Here is a 21,671-nt window from a genome sequence, read left to right as displayed (position 1 = left end):
TATAAACAATATAGAAAATGTATAAAAAGAATATATAAAATTATATCATGAAAAATGGAATAAATTTTCTTAAAAAGGTAATATACATATAAATTTTTTCACATAAAATCTTTTCCTTGGAAAAATATATTTTCAATGTCAGGAAATGGAATTCACTAGAACTAAATGGAAGGAAGGAAATTCACACAACATACCCAGTGGGAAACTTTTCTGGAATTTATTCTATTGTGTAATGACCAAGCTACAACTGGCTGTCCTTCCTTAAGGGAAAATAATATTTTCTGACCCTCACACAATGTTCTCTATAGCATTATTTTGCTGGGGAAATTGAATGGTATTTCAAGAGAGTATCTTATGTATTAAGGCATACCACTTTAAGTCTAAGAATTACTTGAAAAGAAATACTTTGGAAATCTGAGTATTGAGGAACGATGAAAATAGAAATCATGGGTTCAGAAGTGTTCATGAAGGGGCTCAGAGTCATGAACTTTGGAATCAGATGGCCTGAGGCTGTTTCTTTTTTTAAAAAAAGTATGTTATTTAAAAACCCACATATTAGACAAATGTCTCAAAAGCTCTAGACCCCCTTTATGCATGTATAAAATGGGTTAATAATTCCTAGCTTTAGAGTTTAAAGTACACTGATGTATAAGGGACACATGGTATCAAGCACAGAGCAAATGCTTCCTAAGGAATCATCTTAATACCAATTGCCACCATTTCATGATAGTCCACTGAGGTCTGTGGTCATCTTCAAATACTACTTTTGTAGTGAAAGCATGGTATTACAGATTAACTACTGGCTAAAAGCTAGATCCCCCAATGTTGGGAATCCTTCCTTACCAGAGGTAAACAAACAAAAAACCACAATGGACTCTAGAACCAAACTTGACTTGAATATTTTTCTATTCTTCTTATAAACTAGGTACTATTTAAAAAATGACAAAACTTCTTATATTCTATTATTTCAATTGTAAAATAAAGATTATTCAAAATAATATGTATGAAGTTAGAGAAAGATGAACAAAGTGTCTAGCCCAAAGTCTAGCACTCACCAAATATTCAATATGAATTATCATCATAAATAATCTATATGTATATATACACATGATTATATATGCCTCATGTATCGAATTTTTAGACATACAAATGAAATCTGGTTATGGACAACAATGATTACGTTTACCTTTTCCTCATCAGTCCTGACAACCCAGAAACAGTTAATATCATGAACATATGTATCATTAGGGCTCTGGTAGGCAAAGCTTCCTTGTGTCCCTGAGAGGATCCCTCCACAAGCTGAAAACAAACAAACAAACAAACAAAAACAAAGATAAACTATGCTTTTCATAGATTCTCAAAAGGAAGAGGCCAGGCATCTCCCACTCTGAAATTTCCTCTTCTCTGATCCCTTTCAGTTTACATCAAGCCACACCCTGCTTTGTATCCACAGCCCATTTCATACCCATCACCTTGTCTACAAACTTCACTCGGCTCCTTTATTTTCTTTGGCTGCCATTCTCCAAACCTTGATGAACTAGACTTTACCCTGTGATTCAATCACAGAATTAGTTCTGCCATCTCATGCCCCCTTCCTGCTGTTCCATGGCAGACTTAGCTCCCTGACTATACAGTGAGGAGATAGGAGGAGGAGACGATGTTTTATGCTTCGATATTTTATCATTGCCTTAAACATGCAGTAAGACCCCAGTAAATGCACTGATTCCAGCGCAGGATTAAGAAGAGAGAGGGTGGAGTAGTTAGAGGAGCCTGAGTGTGCTGTCGAAGTAATAGATGCATCTGGATGGGAAATAAAGGAAGGATTTGTGGAGTTCATGAGGGGAAATAGCCCAAATAAAAGTGGTAATTCTCATGTGGTCCATGGAGTTAAGTAGCAAAAGAAAATTGCCTGGCTTGAATGAGAGAATTTCTAGGGAACTAGAGAAAAACATGGTGATATGGATAGGATAAAGGATGTTCATGGAAGATTAATGAAAAATAAGCTAAACCTTGATTAAAGAGATGATGAAGAACCAAGGCATCAGCAAATAGGAGAATGATAAATAAGGCCGAAGGGTATTCTGTGAACATTAGATGCCTGCTATGCATGAAGTGGCCCTCTAGGAAAACCAAAAAGGGAAGGTCCCAAGTAAATGGTACATTCTGAAAGAATATAACAAACATGAAAAATACTAACAATATTTTTGAAGAAAATGTTTCTTGTTTAAAACGAGGTTTATAAATTTCTACTTTGTGAATTCTATGCTATCTCTGCAAGGAGAAATCTATGTCTTAACACCTAAACTGGTAAGAAGTCAGGTTACATTTGCAAATATGCAACAGGCTTATTGGAAGACAAGGTCCCTAAGCTGAGAGTATCTGCGGTTGATGGGATGTCTTCCATACCTCTCTGGGGTGTTTGACAGTAATACCCAGTCCAGAAGTTTGTGCAGTCACAAGTGAAGCCATTGATACCATCGATACAGGTGCCTCCATTCAAACAGGGGTTGCTCACACACTCATTAATGTTTTCTGTGCAGTTGGTTCCAGACCAGCCTGAGTCACACTTACAGAAATAACCAGATAATGTGTCCTAAGGAGAAAATAAATGCATCATACTATAAAACAAATGGGCAGACTGTATAACAGAACCAGCACAAATCATGGAAAGTAACAACAGCATAAGGTGTATATTTAACAAGAATTAAACTATAGCATATATTCTCCAGTTGAGAAATTCATTAATTACTAAGTATAATTAGTCATATTTGTTCCCATAAAATATAGAGTTTGCTTAATATTCTAAAAATCACTGATAAAAAAAATACGTCACGGCTGAAGATATAGCTCAAAGTTATAAAGGCTTAGTGCTTTTGTAGAGGGCGGGGATTCAATTCCCAGTACCCATACCAGGCAGCTCACAACTGCCTCTAGTTCTAGGTCTAGGAAACATGACACCTTCTTGCCTCTGCAGACACCTACATGCATGTGATGCACACTAGTCCATACAAGGGCACACATACACACATACACACACACACACACACAAATAAATAAATCTTTAAAAAATCAGCTTACTGGTTACTACCTATCTGTAACCTGTGAATGAGAGACCTTAGCATAAAGTTTGAATCATAATCTTTAAACTTATGAATCATACAAATTAAATAGTGATTATTTCCAAGTTTTAATCTCCCCAGGAGGAGCAAGACTCACTGTGCACTGTCCATGTACACACGGGTGACTTGAGCAAATGTTACTGAAGGGTACACATCCATTTGGCCCGAAACCATTTCCTGTATATCCCTGAGGACAAGTGCAGATTGGCAAAGACCCTGTCCAGAAATAAAAATGGATGTGTAAGTGTAGGGATCCTTGTTTCAGAGACTGTCATGAAACTCAACTCTGGTGTCTAGACAAGAACCCATCAAGGTCAAATGCATCTATTCCTATGGGCAGGCAAGATAAAGAGGAAAAAAGATGAAAATCTTTGTTTCCCCATCTTACCTTAAAGCACTCCACCATGTTTCTAATTTCTTATATGTATGTTTGCAATCATGCTATCATCTCATATGACAGATGATCTAGAGCTACATACAGATAAGAAAGGAAGGTGAAAAGGAAGATGGGTTTTCTTCATCAGATTAGTAGAAAATACGAGTTTTATGGCAACAGTATCTGTGGCAAGTAATATACATATGTATGTGTCGACACTTATAGAAAGATCGCTTGATCCTCTAGACAACCCTATAAGCAGATACTACTATAAATATTTATATTTTCGCCGGGCGGTGGTGGCGCACGCCTTTAATCCCAGCACTTGGGAGGCAGAGGCAGGCGGATCTCTGTGAGTTCGAGGCCAGGCTGGACCAACAGCCTCCAAAACAATACAGAGAAACCCTGTCTCGTAAAAACCAAAAAAAAAAATTATATTTTCACAGACAAAAATACAGCATTTGCAGATTGTCCTGGCCAGGGATACACATTGTGATTGTAAGAGTCAAGAGAAACTTTAAGGATGTGGCCCCAGTTATAGCACAGAGTTAGCATGCAATGGGCAGCTTTCATGTTCTAGGCACATGCATATGCAGACTATACCTACGTACTATTTCATTGAAAAATGAATTTAAGGCATTCAAAGGATTTTTTCAGTGAAACTACAGATTAAAATAATATAGTAATAAAATTCAAACACCAATGTTTCTTCAACAGTTTTTCTAAGCTCTTTGCTTCCATGTTAGAAAACTCAAGCAATGTCAATATAAACAGTCAAAGGAAGAAGTTGGTCAAAAATTAAAATGATTGAATCTTTCAGTACCACTAATAATTATGACATGAATGAGATAAAAGATAAAGATGATATAAAACATGTGTACATATAATATATATATATATTTATCCATATATGCACATTAAATATGCATTAGTAAAAATAAAAATGGAAATTTGAAAAATCAGGGAATGTTACATATTATTTAATAGAAGAGGATTTATTCTTTGTAATTATTAAGCCTTGAAATAGAAAATACCAGTGCAAAAGTATAACAACATGATATGAAAAAAGTACTGTGGAGATGATTTCCTCAGTACAAATGAAAATTGCAAATTAATAAGGAAGCAAATGAGCAGATAGAAAAGGTGATTAATAAAATGTGAACAGTATTATTCACTAGTCACACAAAAGCACATTTTAAAAGAAACAAGCAATAAGCTAGGTAGTAGTGGCACACACCTTTAGTCTCTGTACTTAGGAGGCAAAGGCAGGGGGATCTCTGTGAGTTTGAGTCCAGCTTGGTCTACAGAGTGAGTTCTAGCACAACCAGGGATACACACAGAGAAACCCTGTCTCAAACCAACATAAAAAGAAAAGAACAATTAACTCTTGGCTATAAAATGTATCAAGACAAAAAATGACAGCTGTGATTGTCAGAGCTGGGGTACATAAACATTCCACCAGCTGTTGGCTGGGACATACAATGATACAATTCTCAGACAGGTGTGTTGCTGTACAGATGGGCTTGCCCTATTTCATGCAGAAACGATACATTAAGATTCACTTTCCCTTTCCTAGAAGTAAACTCCTTCTTTTAGCTGGATCCATGATACTTGAAATACGTGCTATATTTTCTCTGCTGTCAGGTGTAGCCAGATGGCAAATTTCAGCCAATGGCACAGAAATAAGAGTCATAAAAGAATGTTTTCCCTTTCTCCATCCTGTTTACAAATCAATTGATTATTTGGATTAATTATCACGGGAAACGACTTCTAGTCAAAATAAATCATTCAAAGCTACCAGACTGTTCTCATTTCAACATGTATAGGGTTTTGAGATGGTTTGGATTCTTGATGGAAGGTCAAAATCAGAATTTTGACAGTTGTAAATGGTAGTTCATGCCTATAACACCAGCACTTGCGAGGCTGAGGCAGGAGGATTATATGAGTTCAAGGTCAGCTGGGTTACAGAGTGAGACTTTTATCTGCCTCAAAGGTATTTCAAGGAGAAAAAACCCTTATTTTTAGAATATTGAATTGTTGAGAGGATTTGACTAAAATATCCAAGGACAAAGAGGGGAGAGTAATTACCTATACCAAGAGCTGAGGTGCAGAGTGCCTGTGGGTGGCAGCCTCCATTATTGATCAAGCAGATGTCCAAGGGTTTGCACTCTTTTCCATCACCGCTGAAACCTGAACAAAGCCCACAGAAGCCGAGAAACAATGTCAAGAACTTCTTGCAGATTAGTTCTACTTAAACTACGGGATAGTCGGAATGACCTCTTTCCGCAAGATAAGGAAACTAACATGTATGAATGCTGCAAGCCTAGTCTGTGAGCAGTCCGCAAGTGCATGTATTAAATAAATACATATGTATGGTAACACTGGAGTGCTGGATCAAAAGATTCTCACAGAAGCATTTCCCCCATCCTGTATTTTCTCACTGTTGTCGCTGCTGACATTTTTCTATTCCTTTCTTGCTTTGCTGTACTATTGCATGCTGAATCTACACCTTGAGTTAAACATTCTGGACCTTTCCTTCCCTTTCCTTAGAAATCATTCTAAAGTGAGCACAGATTCTGTTTGAAGTGTATTGGCAGGGGTGGCATCAGGAAGCCTGGTGCAGTACCTGGTGGGCAGTTCCCACAGGCGAAAGATCCAGGCGTGTTCTGACAGGGGACAAACGGAGCCACAGAGCAGCCTCCATTGTTTACCTCACATTCATTGATATCGTGGCATTCATAACCATTTCCTTGCCAGCCTAGAAAAAATATTGAGAAGATTTGCAACATTAGCACTGTTAACAAGGAAGAAATACAGATAGTTAAGATATTCACAAAATAGTTCTGGGTTGGCAACATGGCTCAGTAGTTAAAGATGCTTACCACTAAGGCTATCTTCTGGGACCCACATGATAGAAGGAGAGAACTAACTCCAGTTTGCCCTCTGACCTCAATAGGAATGTTATGGAATATACCCCAAACACAAGTTAATTAATTAATATTTAAATATTTAAAGAGTAATAAAAATTAATGAAGAAAATTTTGTTCTGCACAAAATTATAGATTAAAATGAGAGATTCCTAAAAGGTTGTCCAAAAATTTTTCTAAATGTATATAATCTAATTTTGGCAAGGTGATGGGTAAATGGGGTCCACTTGTAGACTATTGATTGGATATTAATAAAACTATGAATTGCTTAAAACTGTGCCTATGTTTCTACAAACGAAGGAAACGGAGGATGAGACGAAGGTCAGGAGGGAGTCATCTTTAGATATTTGTGTTGTGGTCAATCATAATAACATTAGTATTACTCTCATGATTCATTATCTGAATATCATATTTAAACCTCTTCAAATCTTTAACATACTTATAATGGTGAATCTAAGTGTGTCATCCCTTCATATACTGACAAGGAAATTATCGTGTCTGAGCATGGATAGGTTAGCTGATGGAAATGCACTCTGCTCCTAATGATGATCTTCAAGACATGGTACCTTGCTCCCCTTTTATACAAGTATTCTTCTCGTTCCTTCCATTTAAAAGCAGCATATAGAAAAAAACTTGGGGAAAATGTAGTGATTGAAAGCAAAAACTTTTCTTTCAATTTCTTTCTAATAAGTTTCTGTGTCTAGTTTTTTTCTTCAAATAAGGAAAAGAAGAATTAAGCACATACTGCCTGTTCTTTAATTTCAACCATCTGTTTTTCTGATTTCCATCACTCAAAGATTGCCATCATAAATTACCTTTGAGAATTCAACTATTTGCAAGTTTCCCCCCCCCCGAGAGACAGGAGGGGGGTTCTTCCTTCTCCTTAGCTTTGCTAGTTCTAACCCAGCACCTGCAGGCACTCACTGAACTACAGATCTCTAACTGAAAGCACTAGGTACGCACATGCCTTGGTGTGCCAGCAACAGAATGTGCTACAGCTCAGCTCACATCGAGGATCAGGCAGACCTGGATTTGGATCTGTCCTACTGCAAGCTTTGTGTACTTGGAGAAGTTATTTAATCTCTCCAAGCCTCAACTCCTCGTATATAAAATGTAAACAGTCCTCTTGTCATGACTTGGCATTTGTTGTAGCTGTAGAATTGTAACACTTGCCTATACTTAGACGTTTTAATGGCATTTGCATGGGAAAATAGCTATTGTTATGATCTTCCATCCATGAGCCACTCTCTAAGTCTAGCCAGAAGTAGAAAGTGGTCCTATAAGCTCCCTGAAGTCTGGGTCACTGCTAATCCACATCCCAGTACAGTGCTTTGTTCATGACGCATGCCCTACAAATCTGTGCCAAGTGGTATTGGTGATCTTGTGTCATAAGAGAGGAACCTTGGGATTCAAACTTTGGGCCATCTCTGAGTATCAGGCTCAGATTCTTCAGCAACTTAACACAATGACTTCCCTTAAAGACTCAGTCCTTAAGTCTGAGAAAACTGACTACCTCTATTTATAGCAAGGGTATAGAATATTCAAGGACACACAAAAGCAAGAACTCTGATTTATAGGAGAGACACAAAATAGTCAAGGAATTTAGCCAAATTTACAGATAGCTAGTCAGTAGGAGAAGTGGGGTTATAGTGCATGACTTTTAACCACTGGTCTATCCAGCTGACAGCCACCACAATGCAAGATTAGACCCTTCAAATTCTATGTCTAGTTGTGCCCCAAGGTAGGATGTTAACACTTTGACACACCTGACAGCTCCACCAGGGACCTGCTCTAGCAGTGAGATGATCTTGTGTAAGACATGTAGCTAGGTTTAGACACTTCTAAATAAGGATCCTCTTATCCATCATTAGTAGAGGGAAATTGATTCTGGTACTGTATCTGTGTGGCATTCAGAGCCTAGGATATGTCCACAACAATGTACCTTTTGGGCAGGCCCCACAATAGAAAGAGCCTTGGGTGTTGAAACACTGCACATGGTCTGCACAAGGTGAAGGTTGGAGGCTGCATTCATCTTTGTCCTCTGTGCAGGCGATGCCATTTGGTGCCGTTGTCCACCCAGCCTCACAAATGCAGCTAAACCGTGCCTGGCAGGAAAACAGTAAAGTAAGTAAACAACCAGGAAGAATGGAGAACCTCACCAAACCCCAAACTGTTTATTGACTAACATTTCCATCGGGCAAGTTGAATGAGTTCTTTTCTTTCCCATGTGATTTAAGCATTTAGACTAGACCATGGAGAAGGGAACATCTTTATTTCAGAGGATCCTATAATTTATCCCAAAGATGCCCAGGAGAGAGCAACAATAATCAAGAGCTATAATTAAAGTCAATGAACTCAGTTGGCTACGTTTTTAAAGGGATAAACACCAAGTAGGCACAGACTTGAGACAATCATTTCCTTTTTGAAAAGTTCTTCTCTTTCCCCTACCCCTTCCTTCATTCCTTCACTACTGCCCTACTGCTAGAAGGAACTTCTTTTTATCATATAACAAATTTTAAAATTAGTTAAGAATAAATAACTAAAATTCTTATGAAAAGCAAAACTGATCAGGCTACCCTGAGCACTAGACATACAGGACCCAGAGCAGAGAGAGACACTAGAGATGTAGACCCATAAAGTCTGCACCACTCATGGAGGGAGGAGGGACTCAAGGCCAGAGCAATACAGTTCTCCAGTTTTCCCAGCAGAGCACTGAGTGAACATGTTATCTCTGCAAATCAACTCATAGAGAATCACCAATGTCACCCATGGTTTGCAGACATCTGGATTGTTGTGGCCTTGTTGACAAGATAACCCGTAATGTTTGCGTTCCTTGTCACTGTTAGACCCACAGGTCAGGTGTCAGGCCTCACGGACTTGTGAAGGAATAATAAGGAGCTTCATATTTTACATGACAGACTTATTTTCTATTTTCTGAGTCCTCTTTTCTGGATATGACATCTCCCTCCTTGCCTGTGTATGTCCTATGAAGGGATGGAAGTGACTTCACCTGTATGGTCACTCCCAGCCCCGTGCTGGTACAGAGTCACCAACAGGATGTGGAAAGACCATAGCTTCCACAAGGAGCACTGAGGGAAAGGACACACCTGTCCATGTTGCACTCGCTCTAAGTCCTCGCAGATACCATGCCCACAGAGCTGCTTAGAGCCCTGTTCACAGTCATTGTATTTGGATGCACACTGGGGTCCATATGTATCAGGCGTGCAGTCACATCTGTTGGTTATACAAGAGCACAGTGTCAGCGTTTGTGTTTTTATTACCATCAGCTGTCTATTAGCATCAGTAAGAAATATCCACATTGCAAACCGATACTGTTAATGATAAGCCAGAACTGCAGCTTGGTCAGCTGCAGCCTTCAAGTAAAATTCTCCAGTTCTCCAAGCAGAGCATTGAGTGAACATGTTATCTTTGCAAATCAACTCAGAGAATTACCACTCAATGTCACCCGTGGTTTACAGACATCTGACCTTTGAAAGTACTGTTCGATGAGTTGAGATTAAAAGAATTTATTGCTGTAGCTCCATGAAACACTGAGCATTTCTTATACATATGTAAGCATTTGATTCATTGCTAAATATTTTTCTGTTTTAACCATACATTTGACATGTAAAAAAAATATCAGAACCAATCATTACAAGTTTTTCTAACTGTATTTTCCATATAAGGAATATCTGAATGTTTGGGAACACCAGGGACTAAGTTCGGATTAAAATCATGAACAAACATATTCCTGTTCACCTCTGCCTACTACTAACTCAAGACCCTTCTAAAAGCATTCCTCTCTAGCAAGTATTCTGTAGTATGCTTCTCTTACAGCTAAGGGCCTAATCACTGGAAAATTACTTAAGATGGCAGAGCAGATTGTGGCCATGTACCCGAGGGCAACCCTCTCTCCTTAGTTCCCACTGCCTTCTGCCTAACTATAATCACTTGGAGATGTGTATACACCAATCTTAGACTCTTTTTAACCAGATACACGGTAGACTTCTTTCATTTAAATTTAGATAATAAGAGGAGGAGGACGAGGAGGAGAAACTAAACCAAGTAAACTACTTCAGGCTTCCTTGTCATGATTTTCAAAGGCAAATACTTTAATCTTATTTTTTACAGATATGCATTGCCTATAGCCCCAGAGCTAATATCTGAGAGAAGCCAAATCAAAACTCAAATCCATTTTACTCTAGCTCCATTATTTTTCCATGTCACATTTCTGTTCTCATGGGTAAAGTAAGTAAGTATGAAGAATTTACAACTGTGTCTTTTTAATATAACAGCATTTGCATGTAAAGTATGTTTTCAAAGTGACCCAGTATGACTTTTGAAGGAAAAGGGTAAATCATCATATAAATACCTGTGAAGTAATAATAAAAGCCATATGTGTTTTAAAACCACCATACTGATATTCCTGCCTTTGATAAAATTTTCTTTTAAATTTTATTTATTGTGTGTGTATGTGTGTATATGATGTGTGGGTTTGAGTGTGGGTATGTGCATATCACAGTGTGTGTGTTGAAATCAGGACTCCGTTTTCTTTTATCATAGGATCCAGGGATCCTATTAGGTCATCACCCCCCCCAGCAACTATGTCTAACTGTGTCATACTAGTTCTTGCAAAAGCCTTTTATTGTTGGCTTCATTCTAGCAGACTAAAATTAGGCTTTCCAGTCAATTGAGAAGATACCAATTATCCTTCCATAGTCTTAGATATCTTGTTTTAGAGACCATGGCTCAATATCAGTATACTAAGTAACTGAAAGAGATAATAAGTTTAATACTTAACTAACAGGATTATGCTTTACAATCTACTAATGATATGGAGATAAAATAAGATATGCCGAATCAGCTTCATGTGCCTGGGGAACAAACACAGCATCTTTTCTTCCTAGAAAGCATAGTAGCGCTACTACGCTAAGTACATACATCATCTACCAATGTCACCATGTCAGACCCCAAGAGCTGTGTTACATATAAAGCAAGTCAGGAAACAATCAGAAGCAACGTTTACAATAAAGATGAAACAGTAACATGAACAAAAGAAAAACCATCTTTCTATTAGCTCTCATAGGCACAAGAATTAGTGCAAGCCAATAGTTTTACCTTATCCTACTCTCACCGCTCTAAGGAAGAATTTTTACCCCGCCCAAAATTGCCTAAGAAACGGGGACCCCCATCTCATCAGTACTTGCGTATGTCTCCTCTTCTCAAAGGTATTTTTAATTATGCATTACTGACCTTGTTAAGATTAAGTGTTAAGAATCCTATTTCCCCCAACTAAACTGACCCACGGAGTTTTTAACTTGAATTGGCCTCACCCTGGAGCCGGCTCTGCCCACCACACCCACACACGGCAGATCCAGGTCATTCAACGGCGGCTCGTGATTTCCTTATCAAACCCGTGCAGCGGTTTCCCAAAAGGGCGTCTGACCTCAGTGAATTACTGACTATTAAGCATTTTAACCTCACATAATTAGCAAAATTCAAAAAATGGGTAAGCGTTCATTGTTTTATTACATACGAATTGACAAAGTAATAACTAGATTTTGCACGCATGAGCATTATGTACCCTAATTTATCCCTTCAAGTTGTTACTCAAGGATAATGGCTTAGCCAGTGACTTGTCTTGTAAGCACAATGTCATGCTCAGAATCAATTTTTTAAAAAGGTGTAGGCACAGTGGCTTGTGCTTACAATCTTGGTTTAAAAAGGTGTAGGCACAGTGGCTTGTGCTTACAATCTTGGTTTGGGCCATGAGATCCCTGAGTCTTGATGGACAGCTGGCCTAATCTACATGGCATTTTTCCAAAACAATGAGAGACCCTGCCTCAAAAAAAAAAAAAAGATGAGGGGCTAGAGAGACGGGCAGGCAGTTAAGAGCACTTGCTGATCTTCCAGAGTACCTGGGTCTGATTCCCAGCATCCATAAGGCAGTTCACAATCATCTGTAACTCCAAATTCAGGGAGAAAATTCCTCTTAGGCCTCTGTGGGCACCAGGTATGCATGGTGGTGCACAGACGTACATATAGACAAAGCACCCAGGCACATAAAATGAAATAATAATAAACCTTACAGAAAAAAAAAAACTAGGTAGATGGCATCTGAGGAGAGACATCTGAGGTTGTTCTCTGGCTTCCATATACATGGATGCTCGTTTGTTAACAGTCATGTATGCATACTCACACAGGAAAACACACACACACATACACACATTGTGGGATACACCTGAATTCGGGTGCTTAAGATACTCGTGCCCCAGTGGGATCCTCAAGGCCTCATAGACTATTATCATACCAAGAAGAGGGCATAGTTAAATGTTCTGCTCTCTGATGCTCCCCAACAAAGCCATGAGGGGTAGAGACTAGAGACAATAAACAGCCCAGAGTCACAAGAAGTTCCCGTGCTTTCCTTTGCACTGGGAACAAGAAGAAGTCTAATATTGCCTTGCAAAGGGACACTACCAATGAGAAACTGCTCTCAACAAATCAACTATTCGTCTCCCTTTCTCCTTCCCCCGTCTCTCACTCTCTCATTCTCTCCCTCTTCCTTTCACCTTCCCTTGTGTGTGTCTCATCCTTGACATGCAATGGAGAGTTCTGGATTGTGTAGGCTACAGGCTCCCAGGCCCCTTTCCACTTTTACAGGGGTAGAAGTAAAAATGAATGCTCTGAAAAGCAATAGCAATGGCTTGTGTGTATGGCCCCTGTTCCACCCATGCAGTCTTCACTCTACTGGCACAGAATACACCAAAGGACAGTGATGATAAAGGGGGATTGGAATCCTATCTAATCTCCAGGGCATTACTGGATATTGGGGAGGCAAGCAATTCTATGTGCTAGGAGTCAAGTTGTGACTGTTGTCACTGATATCGCCAAGTGAATTTCTGCTTGATAGACGCCCATAAACAGAAACCATGAACTGATGCTCTCAAGGGAATCAGCTGGAGCCAGCAGGTGAATGACAGCAGCGACATCAGCATCTTTCAGTTAGATCCAAAGTCCAAACAGCAAAGGCCTTAAATGAGTTCACTGGTTGTCGCTTCAAAGCCATGGCTTTTGTAAATGCCTTAGCTCATGGTGCCCTATGGTAACTCAGATCACATAGTATTAGACTTAAGGTAGAGGTCCTTGTGGGCTTTGCAATAATTGAATTTATAAATATGTCTAGCAGAAGTTTGCATGAGTGGAGTTTATTAACCTAGAGTGAGTCTTTATGGCTCTGTTTCTTGCTCAGGCATCAGTTCAGCTTGCACCATGCTCTGGTGACTGCTCTGTGGCAGTCACCTTTTTCCTCAGAGATGCTGCCAAAATGATTTCTTCATGGAGTGAAAGGTTCTTATTGATTTGAGCAAAAATATCTATGGATATGTTCAATAGAAGTCAAGTAATTCCTATGGGGCCCCTAGTTTTTCTGGTACTATAGATATTAATTTTGATACTTTTATCGTTTGGTGTTCTCCTTCAGAAATACATGATAATATTTTCAAAAAAGTTACCTGAAACTCCCCATTGTATTCACACAGGTGGATCCACTCTGGCAGCCAAAGGGTGTTCCCGAGTAAATCACACACTCGTTAACATCATCTGAGCAGAAAAGACCCTGCAGAGATGTAAAGAACTCAGTCAGGTGCCAGAGGACATGGGCTTTTATGAGATAATATTTACATACTATGTTAATGACTTATATGTGGGTGGTAACTCCTTGGTAAAGCCAAATAACAACATTACTAATATTAAACTTGGGCTAAGAGTGCTCTAGAGCTCAGACTGCGCCTCGTGGAACGAAGGAGCTCCTCACAAGAGCACAGTGGCCACACAAGGAGACTTCTTCCATAGAAGAGTCCTGGGACAGCTACTTGGTGATCTTTGTGTTGATGTCTGCTAGCAGTGACCTCACTACTGCCAAAAGGGGTCAAGAGTGATTCCATATGTACTCCAAGACCGAGTCCATGCTCTCCAGTGCTGAATTGCTAAAGTCCGTGCTAACAGCCCTACCATGCCTTACCTTTTACCTACCCATTTGAGAGAGCTGCTCTAGATGGCCCGGGACTCAGTGGGTTAAATAGTCAACTTTACCTCCACTTGGCACAAGTCATTCTGACCCCTGAGTTCACAGAATCTCAGAAACTGGTGGATAATTAGATCTGTCTGAATGAGGACAAAGACACCGCTGCTGACTCACCTGCCCGCAGGTCTTTGACTTTTAAGTCAAAGACAATGTGACTCACCTCCCACTGCGGAGGGCAGACACAGAAAAAGGAGTTGTGCAGGTTGACGCAGGTGCCACCATTGAGGCAGGGATTACTACTGCAAACCTTCCTCTCGACATTCTGAAAAACAACAGGGCAACAAAGTCAGTGAGAGAAAGGTACTTGTCCTCAGCACACACTGCAGGGCAGGCTGCAGTTGGGGTCAGGGCTTCCTCCAGACTTCCTCTAATGACTCACATTCCCCTTCAAGTCATTTCTCCTGTCAAAATATCAGTCATGCTCATTTTCCCTAACACTACAACATACTTTAGACATGGATGGAGAGATGACTCCCTGTTCCTTAGAAGCATCATTCATCTGAAAAAAATGCATGCTGCTACATAAGAATAAAGCTTTCAAGTGTGGACATCGAAATGGATGTTCCTATTGCACTAAGAAAATGAAATGGAAATTTCCATCCTTTTGCCTAGTGGTCTTATCTCAGGCACCTCTAGATAAGCCTTTGAAAACTGATCATCTTTTATTACCACCCCTCCTGCCATTGGCTCAGATGACTGAACTCTTTTCTCTCCAAGCCCCTTTGTTTGAAATGTGGCCAGCTAAGATACACCTGCCGCCCTCCGCTCACCTGACTGCTTTTAGACCAGCACAGCAAACAAGCCTACCTTTGTCCGCATAGAGGTAGATCCCACAAGGGGATCTCACCCTTCGCCGGCTACCACTTTCAATGCTGTACAGTTTGTGAAGACTTGGGGGTGCAGAGGCAGCTGCTTCATAGAGGGCAAGTAATGATGCAATCAGGGCAATTTACTATATTGGCTTTAGTAAAATTCCATTTGAAACAGGGTCAGAGTGTTCATTATATCCATATACATGTATAGCCAAAGGTTCAGAGAAAACCGACTTGGGTCTGTGGGTAATTTCAGAGCTAGGTCAGCAGCTGGCCCAGCACTCTTTCCTACACGGCCCTTTCTTTCTCTGCCGTGGTCCTGACTCACAGGACTACATGTGTGTCTCATTATGAACTCTGCTTTCTTCCCTCATTTGATTAGTCTTTGTTCCAGAACCACAATGAGTTGTGTTCATTAAAGGATCAAAGGACATTATTAAGAACATTTGCCACAAATTTAGGAGTCTTCTGGCGAACAAAAGCAATGCTATCCAGGGATTAAAATGCCAGAGACTGGGGGGGGGGTGGCTAGCGGGAAGGGAAATCAGCTAACAGGAGGAAGACAATGGAGAGCAACTGTGCTGACCATGGAGTCCTTGTCCTATCCAAAAGCAGGAAACAACTGACACTTGAAATCGCTAAAAACTCGTCCTGAGTGGCGGGGGAGGGGACAGCAGAAACTCATTTTGATCATAATCTTCGATTCTTGACCAGTAGTGAATCTGGGAAGCACTGTAGAAGTTAGAAAACCCCCATGCTGCTTTGCTCCACAACACTCTGTTTCCTGCTCCCTCAACTGTGCACAGCTATTCCCTGAAGAGACAAGGCTGAGGGCAATCCATTGTCAGGGATAAAAAGGGAGCATGAACCTGTTCATCAAACTTAACTCCCGAAGTAGGAGACAATGCTTGAATCGCCGTGGAAATAAATTGTGACAATTAGAGCTGATACTATTAATTGAAACTTGCAAAAAAATGTCATGTGGAATTGTAGGTACTAATAGGTTCTACACATTTTGGGGGAAGAAGGTTATGGTTTCAACAGAAGCCTTAGTCATTTACCCACGAGGAAGGCAAACTGCATATACATGGCAAGGTTGGAGGGTGTTTGCTCTGGGAAGTGCTTCAAGCTGAATTACCAGCTTGTTTTAAGGAAACTAAGAACATTGTGCACACCCCCCAGAATTCACAGCTCAATGTGAAGAGGCTGTGTGGCTTTTTGAATCCCAGTTATTGATGACAGCTGGGAGATCCCTAGCTGTCTAAGAGTATACACGTAAGGCCACAGCAGCATGACTAATGGAGAGCCATTAGGGGAGGGGCCTGAGGACAGGGAACTCTTAGGGGACATAAGTTGGAACAGGAATCAATGGAAAATCAAGTCTTTGATATTGACCATCTATCCCTTAAGACTATCGGCTTGTTACTTATTTGTTTTGTTTGTTTAAATTTTCTTTTTTAGGCAAGGTCACACTATGTATCCCAAGCTGGTTTATAATTCACTATATACCACAAGCTGGGTTCAAACTCTCAATCTTCCTGTTCAATCTCCTGAGCACTAGGGTTGCAGTGGAGTAACAGCCATTCCTACCTTAGAAATGGTGTTTACGTATTTTCAGCGAATGTCGAGTCACAGGACTTACCTGCTGCAAACTCTGAAAATTTCTCTCAAGATCCACGAGCTGTAGAAGAGAACGCGTCAGTTAGCTCAGACACCTCACATGTGGTGTTGACCTTCGCTGTGCTTCTCCCTTGGGACGCCATTTTGTTCTGGTTTTCACTCATCACTTTCCCCCTCCTTGTTTCCCTCCCTTCTCGGGTTCCTTTCCATCCTATTCTCTCCGTCCCCGCACCCCCCATGTAAACTTTTAAAGGCCTGATAAGCTGACTCACTGTTTCCTTTATGTGGTGATTGTGGCACAAATGGCAGTGATAACCCCCTCCATCGGTAAAGAAGATGCTATCAGGACACCAGCAAAGCCAAGCCTTGCAACAAGTCCCTGCCTTCTGCCGGCCACCACCCTTTACCTTTCAGTTACATTTATGCCACTTAACCCCAAAGTTCACAATTATAATGCATACATCTAAAGATAGGATGGAGTCAATACATCACCTGAAAAGTGCATTACTTAAAAAGTCGGATTAACAAGATCTCATTTGCTCTTACAGTGTGTGCGATGCGTGTGCTAGCCTTACCTTGGAGTTAAGTTGATGGACTTGACTAAGTATATTTTGAGGAAGACCAGTTGCATTCCTCTTTAAGTCTATGATGTCATCTTTGTTTCTCTGTATCTGATTTTTAAAAGAAATGGAGAACACGGAGATGAATAACAGTAGGGAAAGAACATTTCCATCTTACAGGAGCAAGCATTAAAGCCTTGTCTGTTATAAGTACCAGAGAAATGCCACATAGAATAATAATAATAATAATAACAATAATAATATTGTGCCAAAATAGGCATGGCACAATCCCATCAACTCTCTTCTATAGCAACACACCAATGCTTTTTCTATATGCATTCCCATGATATACTAATATTTTAGGGTGCTTATTATTAAGAAGCACGATGGGCTGGGATGTAACTCAATGATAGAGGACTTGCCTAGTGCATAAAGATCCTGGGTTCAGTCCCCAATACCACAACAATGTATGGTTTTGAATGAGACTTTTTGAATTTTAAATCTTGCCCCAATCATTTATTGTGCATTTTTGATATTAAAAGTTGGTTTAATCACTCTTGTAGCTCATAAGTGGAGTAATAATGAACACCTTCATGGGAAAGCCCTGAGAGTCAAACGATAACCAGTGTGTGACCCAGACACAGCTTTGAAAAATGGCTCCAACCTTATGACTGACACACAGCATGCTGTCATCAATACTGAGAACTGGAAACATTCAACACTGCATGAGAGTGAGTGATCCCTCTGCCGTGGCAAAGGTGCTGCAGAAAATGTCTGGTCCTCTCCTTATCTCTCTCCCCAGTGGAGGAGTTGGGGTTTTGCTTTCTGGATCTGCTCTGGACTGTGGAGCCCAACCCTGCACCCCTGCACAGTGAGCCTCCTCTTCTGAAATTGATCCCTGTCTCCCCACCATGAAGCCTTCATATGATTTCTTTCTAAGAACTTATCTTCCTTCCAGTTGTGTTCCTTATACTCAGGACTCAAGGTGCCAACCAATCCTGAGCTGGACAACTAAGTTACAGCAGATGGACACACAGAGCAACATCTGCATCTTTCCAGTGTGTTACCTGATGTATACATTCACCAAGGTCTTCATTGTTTAATTTGACTTTTCCCAGCGATCCAGTTCTAAATTCAATGTTTTGAGTAGAGCTTGTAAGAAACACTAAGTTTCCCCCCTCTGTAGTCATCCGAGGCCTATATAATTCAACGAGAGAATTTATCAGTAATTAGCACATCTAGTTTTAAATTTTAAACCAGTTTCTGGCTAAATAGCAATAAACTTTCTATAGCTTCACCTTGCATTCCACCCAGCCAAATCTCCTCTGTCTGTCTATTGTTCGATCTCTGAGAATTTCTTAATGATCATTCCCAGGAACTGCAGATGTGACTCGTTCGCAAGTGGGCAGAGAACAATTGTGAATAAGAAACAATTCCTATATCAGCCTACTCTCCTCCCTGTTTGCTTTCCACCATCACTGCTTTCCGCAAGAAACACTGCACTCTGCTTCTCTGGTTACTTGTGACAGACAGACATACCCGAGTCCATTAGCAGAAATGAGCCACGTGTCTACTTACTGGTGGAGATCAGCAATCCTTTTCTGTTGCTTTGGATCAAGTTGTCCGGTTGCGCCATGTAATTTGGCTATCATCAAAAAAGTAGCAAAAACCCAGAGAAAATGTGAGGACATGATCCTCACCAGCCTCCCAGCTCGCCAGGCAAGAGGGAGACCACTCCAGCCAACTGAGTCTGGGGATTTGAGAGCGGCAAACCGGAGGAGGCTGTACTTTGATCGGCAGAATAGTCTTTAACTTTCCGGGCTTTCCAAGGAGGCTTAAGTTATTTTGCCCTTCCTGAGGAATGTCAATGATCTTAGATCTCCAGTACTGTTCAACTCGTAAGGGGTCAAAATCTACCTTAAGTGATGCACAACTTAATCAGTATTTGTTTAACCTTTGAAACAGTAACCAGCAGCTTTGGAACATCACGGAAAGAGTCCTTGGTTGGAAGACGCTAGGCTTTTGGCAAATAGTGGTGGAGAAATAGAATTTCTGCAAAAGAAATTGATTTTTTATCTAATATCATGCATAAATGTTACTGCTAAATGCTCCTCAAAGACCTAAATTTAAGAACTAAAACTATAAAAACTAATAGCAGAAAACAGGGGGAAATAATGCCTCTGAATTTGGAATCATTTCTTGTCCCTGAACAAGAAAAATAAAAACAGTAAAAGGAAAAGGAAATCAGAAGAGAAAGATTCTATGTCAAAATTCAAAGCTGTTGCACACCAGTAAGGACACTTTCCAAGAGAATTAAAAGGTGACTTCAGAGGGAACTACCTTTCATCAGTGGGAAGCCACTGTGGAGGTGCTTGCGCTCTGGAAAATAATCCCTACCCATGTTCCTGTAGGTTACCCTAACTAAACGAAGCAGGGAACATCCACAGAAAGGCATGGAAACAGGAAGGGAACGTGTTAGAAAGAAGGGGCTCAGTGAGGAGAAGATAGAAGGGGCAGTGGGGGTGAGTATGATCAAAATGTGTGATGCACGCATGTGAAATTGTCACAGAAGAAATACTCAAAGAATTGGAGGAAATATTTGGAAGCCATAAGTACCAAAAGATTAATATCCAGCATTTAAAAATAATTCCCACAATTCAACAGCAAAACTAACAACACAATTTTTAAAACGAGCAAAGGAACTGAATGGGCATCCCCCCAGAAAAGACTTACAAACATCCACAAATGGTGCTATTGTTCCAGCAAACAGCACAGAAGTTCCTCAGAAATTCAGTGAGCACTTAGCATCTGAGCCAGTGATTTCACTTCCAGGTTTACACATAGAATCATTGAAAACAGGGACTCAACAAGATGCCTGCACTGCTGTGCTCACAGGAGTATTACTTCCAACAGACACAATTAACACAAGCACTCATTCCCAGATGACTCAGTTAAAAGGGGCACACACAGACGATGGGATTTTGGGTTATTTTATTGTGATAATGTAGGGTAGGCTGGCTTCAAGCTTAGTGCTGGAACTACAGATTTGCACTGCCATACCCAATGTACAATAGAATGTCTTTCAGCCATAAAAAAAAAGAAAATTTGACACACACTACAAAGTGGATAAACCCTGAAGATAGTAAATTAGCAGTTCCAAATGAAAAATACCCTGTAAGATTCTACTTAGGAGGTCCTGGATTAGTCAAGTTTTAAGATACAGAAAGAGAACGGTGGTTCCCACAGAGCAGAGTGCAGGAGAATGAGGGCTCACTGTTTCATGCATGTGGAGATCCACGTTGGAGAGGTGAAAGGCTCTGATGAGGAATAGCAGTGATGGTTGAAGTACCAGCATGGGCACTTACTGTCACTCAACTGCAAAGCTGAAACATGGCCATGTGTATTTTCCAGTGACTTTTACATCAAAATAAAGATAGTCTGGAGTTTCTGCCGCCTGTAGATGCTGCACATGATAGAGCGAAGCTCCCAGAGCCCAGGACACTCCTAAGAGGCATAACTCCAGGGCCTACAGGCCCCGCAGACAGCTACAGCATTGCCCCCAATCTTTCTATCTCAGCAGCTCAAAGCCCTCCCCAGAGCTCTGGTTCAACATGGGCTTTGACCAAATCAACTGAAGCTCAAGGGAGCTGCACCTACCAGAACTGACTGTAAGAATAGCTTGTCGTCTTCTAGAGGTTTCTGGAGAAGAGTCATCTTTGCCCCAGATTGCTGATCTTTACGTTCATCCTTCTGATTCCCTCTCTTTCTCTTCCACTTGGGGAATCACAAAGATCCAGGTTCCTCCCCCATTCCCCCACCTTCCTTCTCTCCCTCCCTCCCCCCCCACACTAAATAAATATATAAATAAATAGACCATCTCAAGGAAAGAAAAGATGTCTCTTATCTAAATTCATTGTCCTCAAAAATACAGAAAGACAATCTCAGAAAAAAAAATTTGAACTGCCATCTAAGTTTTTAAAATATTAATTTCTCAAATAAAGCTGCATGATTTGATATAATGGAGAAATATGACAGTATTTGACTCCTGTACTTTTTGACCACTATAATTCAACTAACACAAACAAAAGAAAATATATTTCAAGTGGGTTTTTCTCCAAGTTGATACTGAGATCAAATGGTGAAAGATTTGGTTGTTTATTTTAAGAGAAAGATG

General features: G+C 40.3%; 1 protein-coding gene across 1 annotated transcript in view; it reads right to left on the bottom strand.

The window, feature by feature from the left end:
- The window catches only part of Cubn (cubilin), a 197,437-nt gene extending 182,037 nt beyond the window's left edge, over positions 1 to 15,400 (bottom strand). The window contains exons 1-10 of the mRNA XM_040755469.1: positions 15,313 to 15,400; positions 14,666 to 14,767; positions 13,934 to 14,037; positions 9,530 to 9,656; positions 8,365 to 8,527; positions 6,122 to 6,253; positions 5,584 to 5,685; positions 3,217 to 3,335; positions 2,407 to 2,593; positions 1,187 to 1,299 (exon numbers count right to left, since the gene is read on the bottom strand). Of these exons, the coding sequence (XP_040611403.1) occupies positions 1,187 to 1,299; positions 2,407 to 2,593; positions 3,217 to 3,335; positions 5,584 to 5,685; positions 6,122 to 6,253; positions 8,365 to 8,527; positions 9,530 to 9,656; positions 13,934 to 14,037; positions 14,666 to 14,767; positions 15,313 to 15,324 (1,161 nt within the window). The 5' untranslated portion in view covers positions 15,325 to 15,400. The remainder of the gene's footprint in view (positions 1 to 1,186; positions 1,300 to 2,406; positions 2,594 to 3,216; positions 3,336 to 5,583; positions 5,686 to 6,121; positions 6,254 to 8,364; positions 8,528 to 9,529; positions 9,657 to 13,933; positions 14,038 to 14,665; positions 14,768 to 15,312) is intronic.
- Positions 15,401 to 21,671: the final 6,271 nt, after the last annotated feature.

The sequence above is a fragment of the Mesocricetus auratus genome, unplaced genomic scaffold (genome assembly GCF_017639785.1).
Source record: "Mesocricetus auratus isolate SY011 unplaced genomic scaffold, BCM_Maur_2.0 Super-Scaffold_100013, whole genome shotgun sequence".
NCBI lineage: Eukaryota > Metazoa > Chordata > Mammalia > Rodentia > Cricetidae > Mesocricetus > Mesocricetus auratus.
Note: the sequence above shows the minus strand (reverse complement) of the source record. Positions and strands in the feature narration are given on the sequence as shown.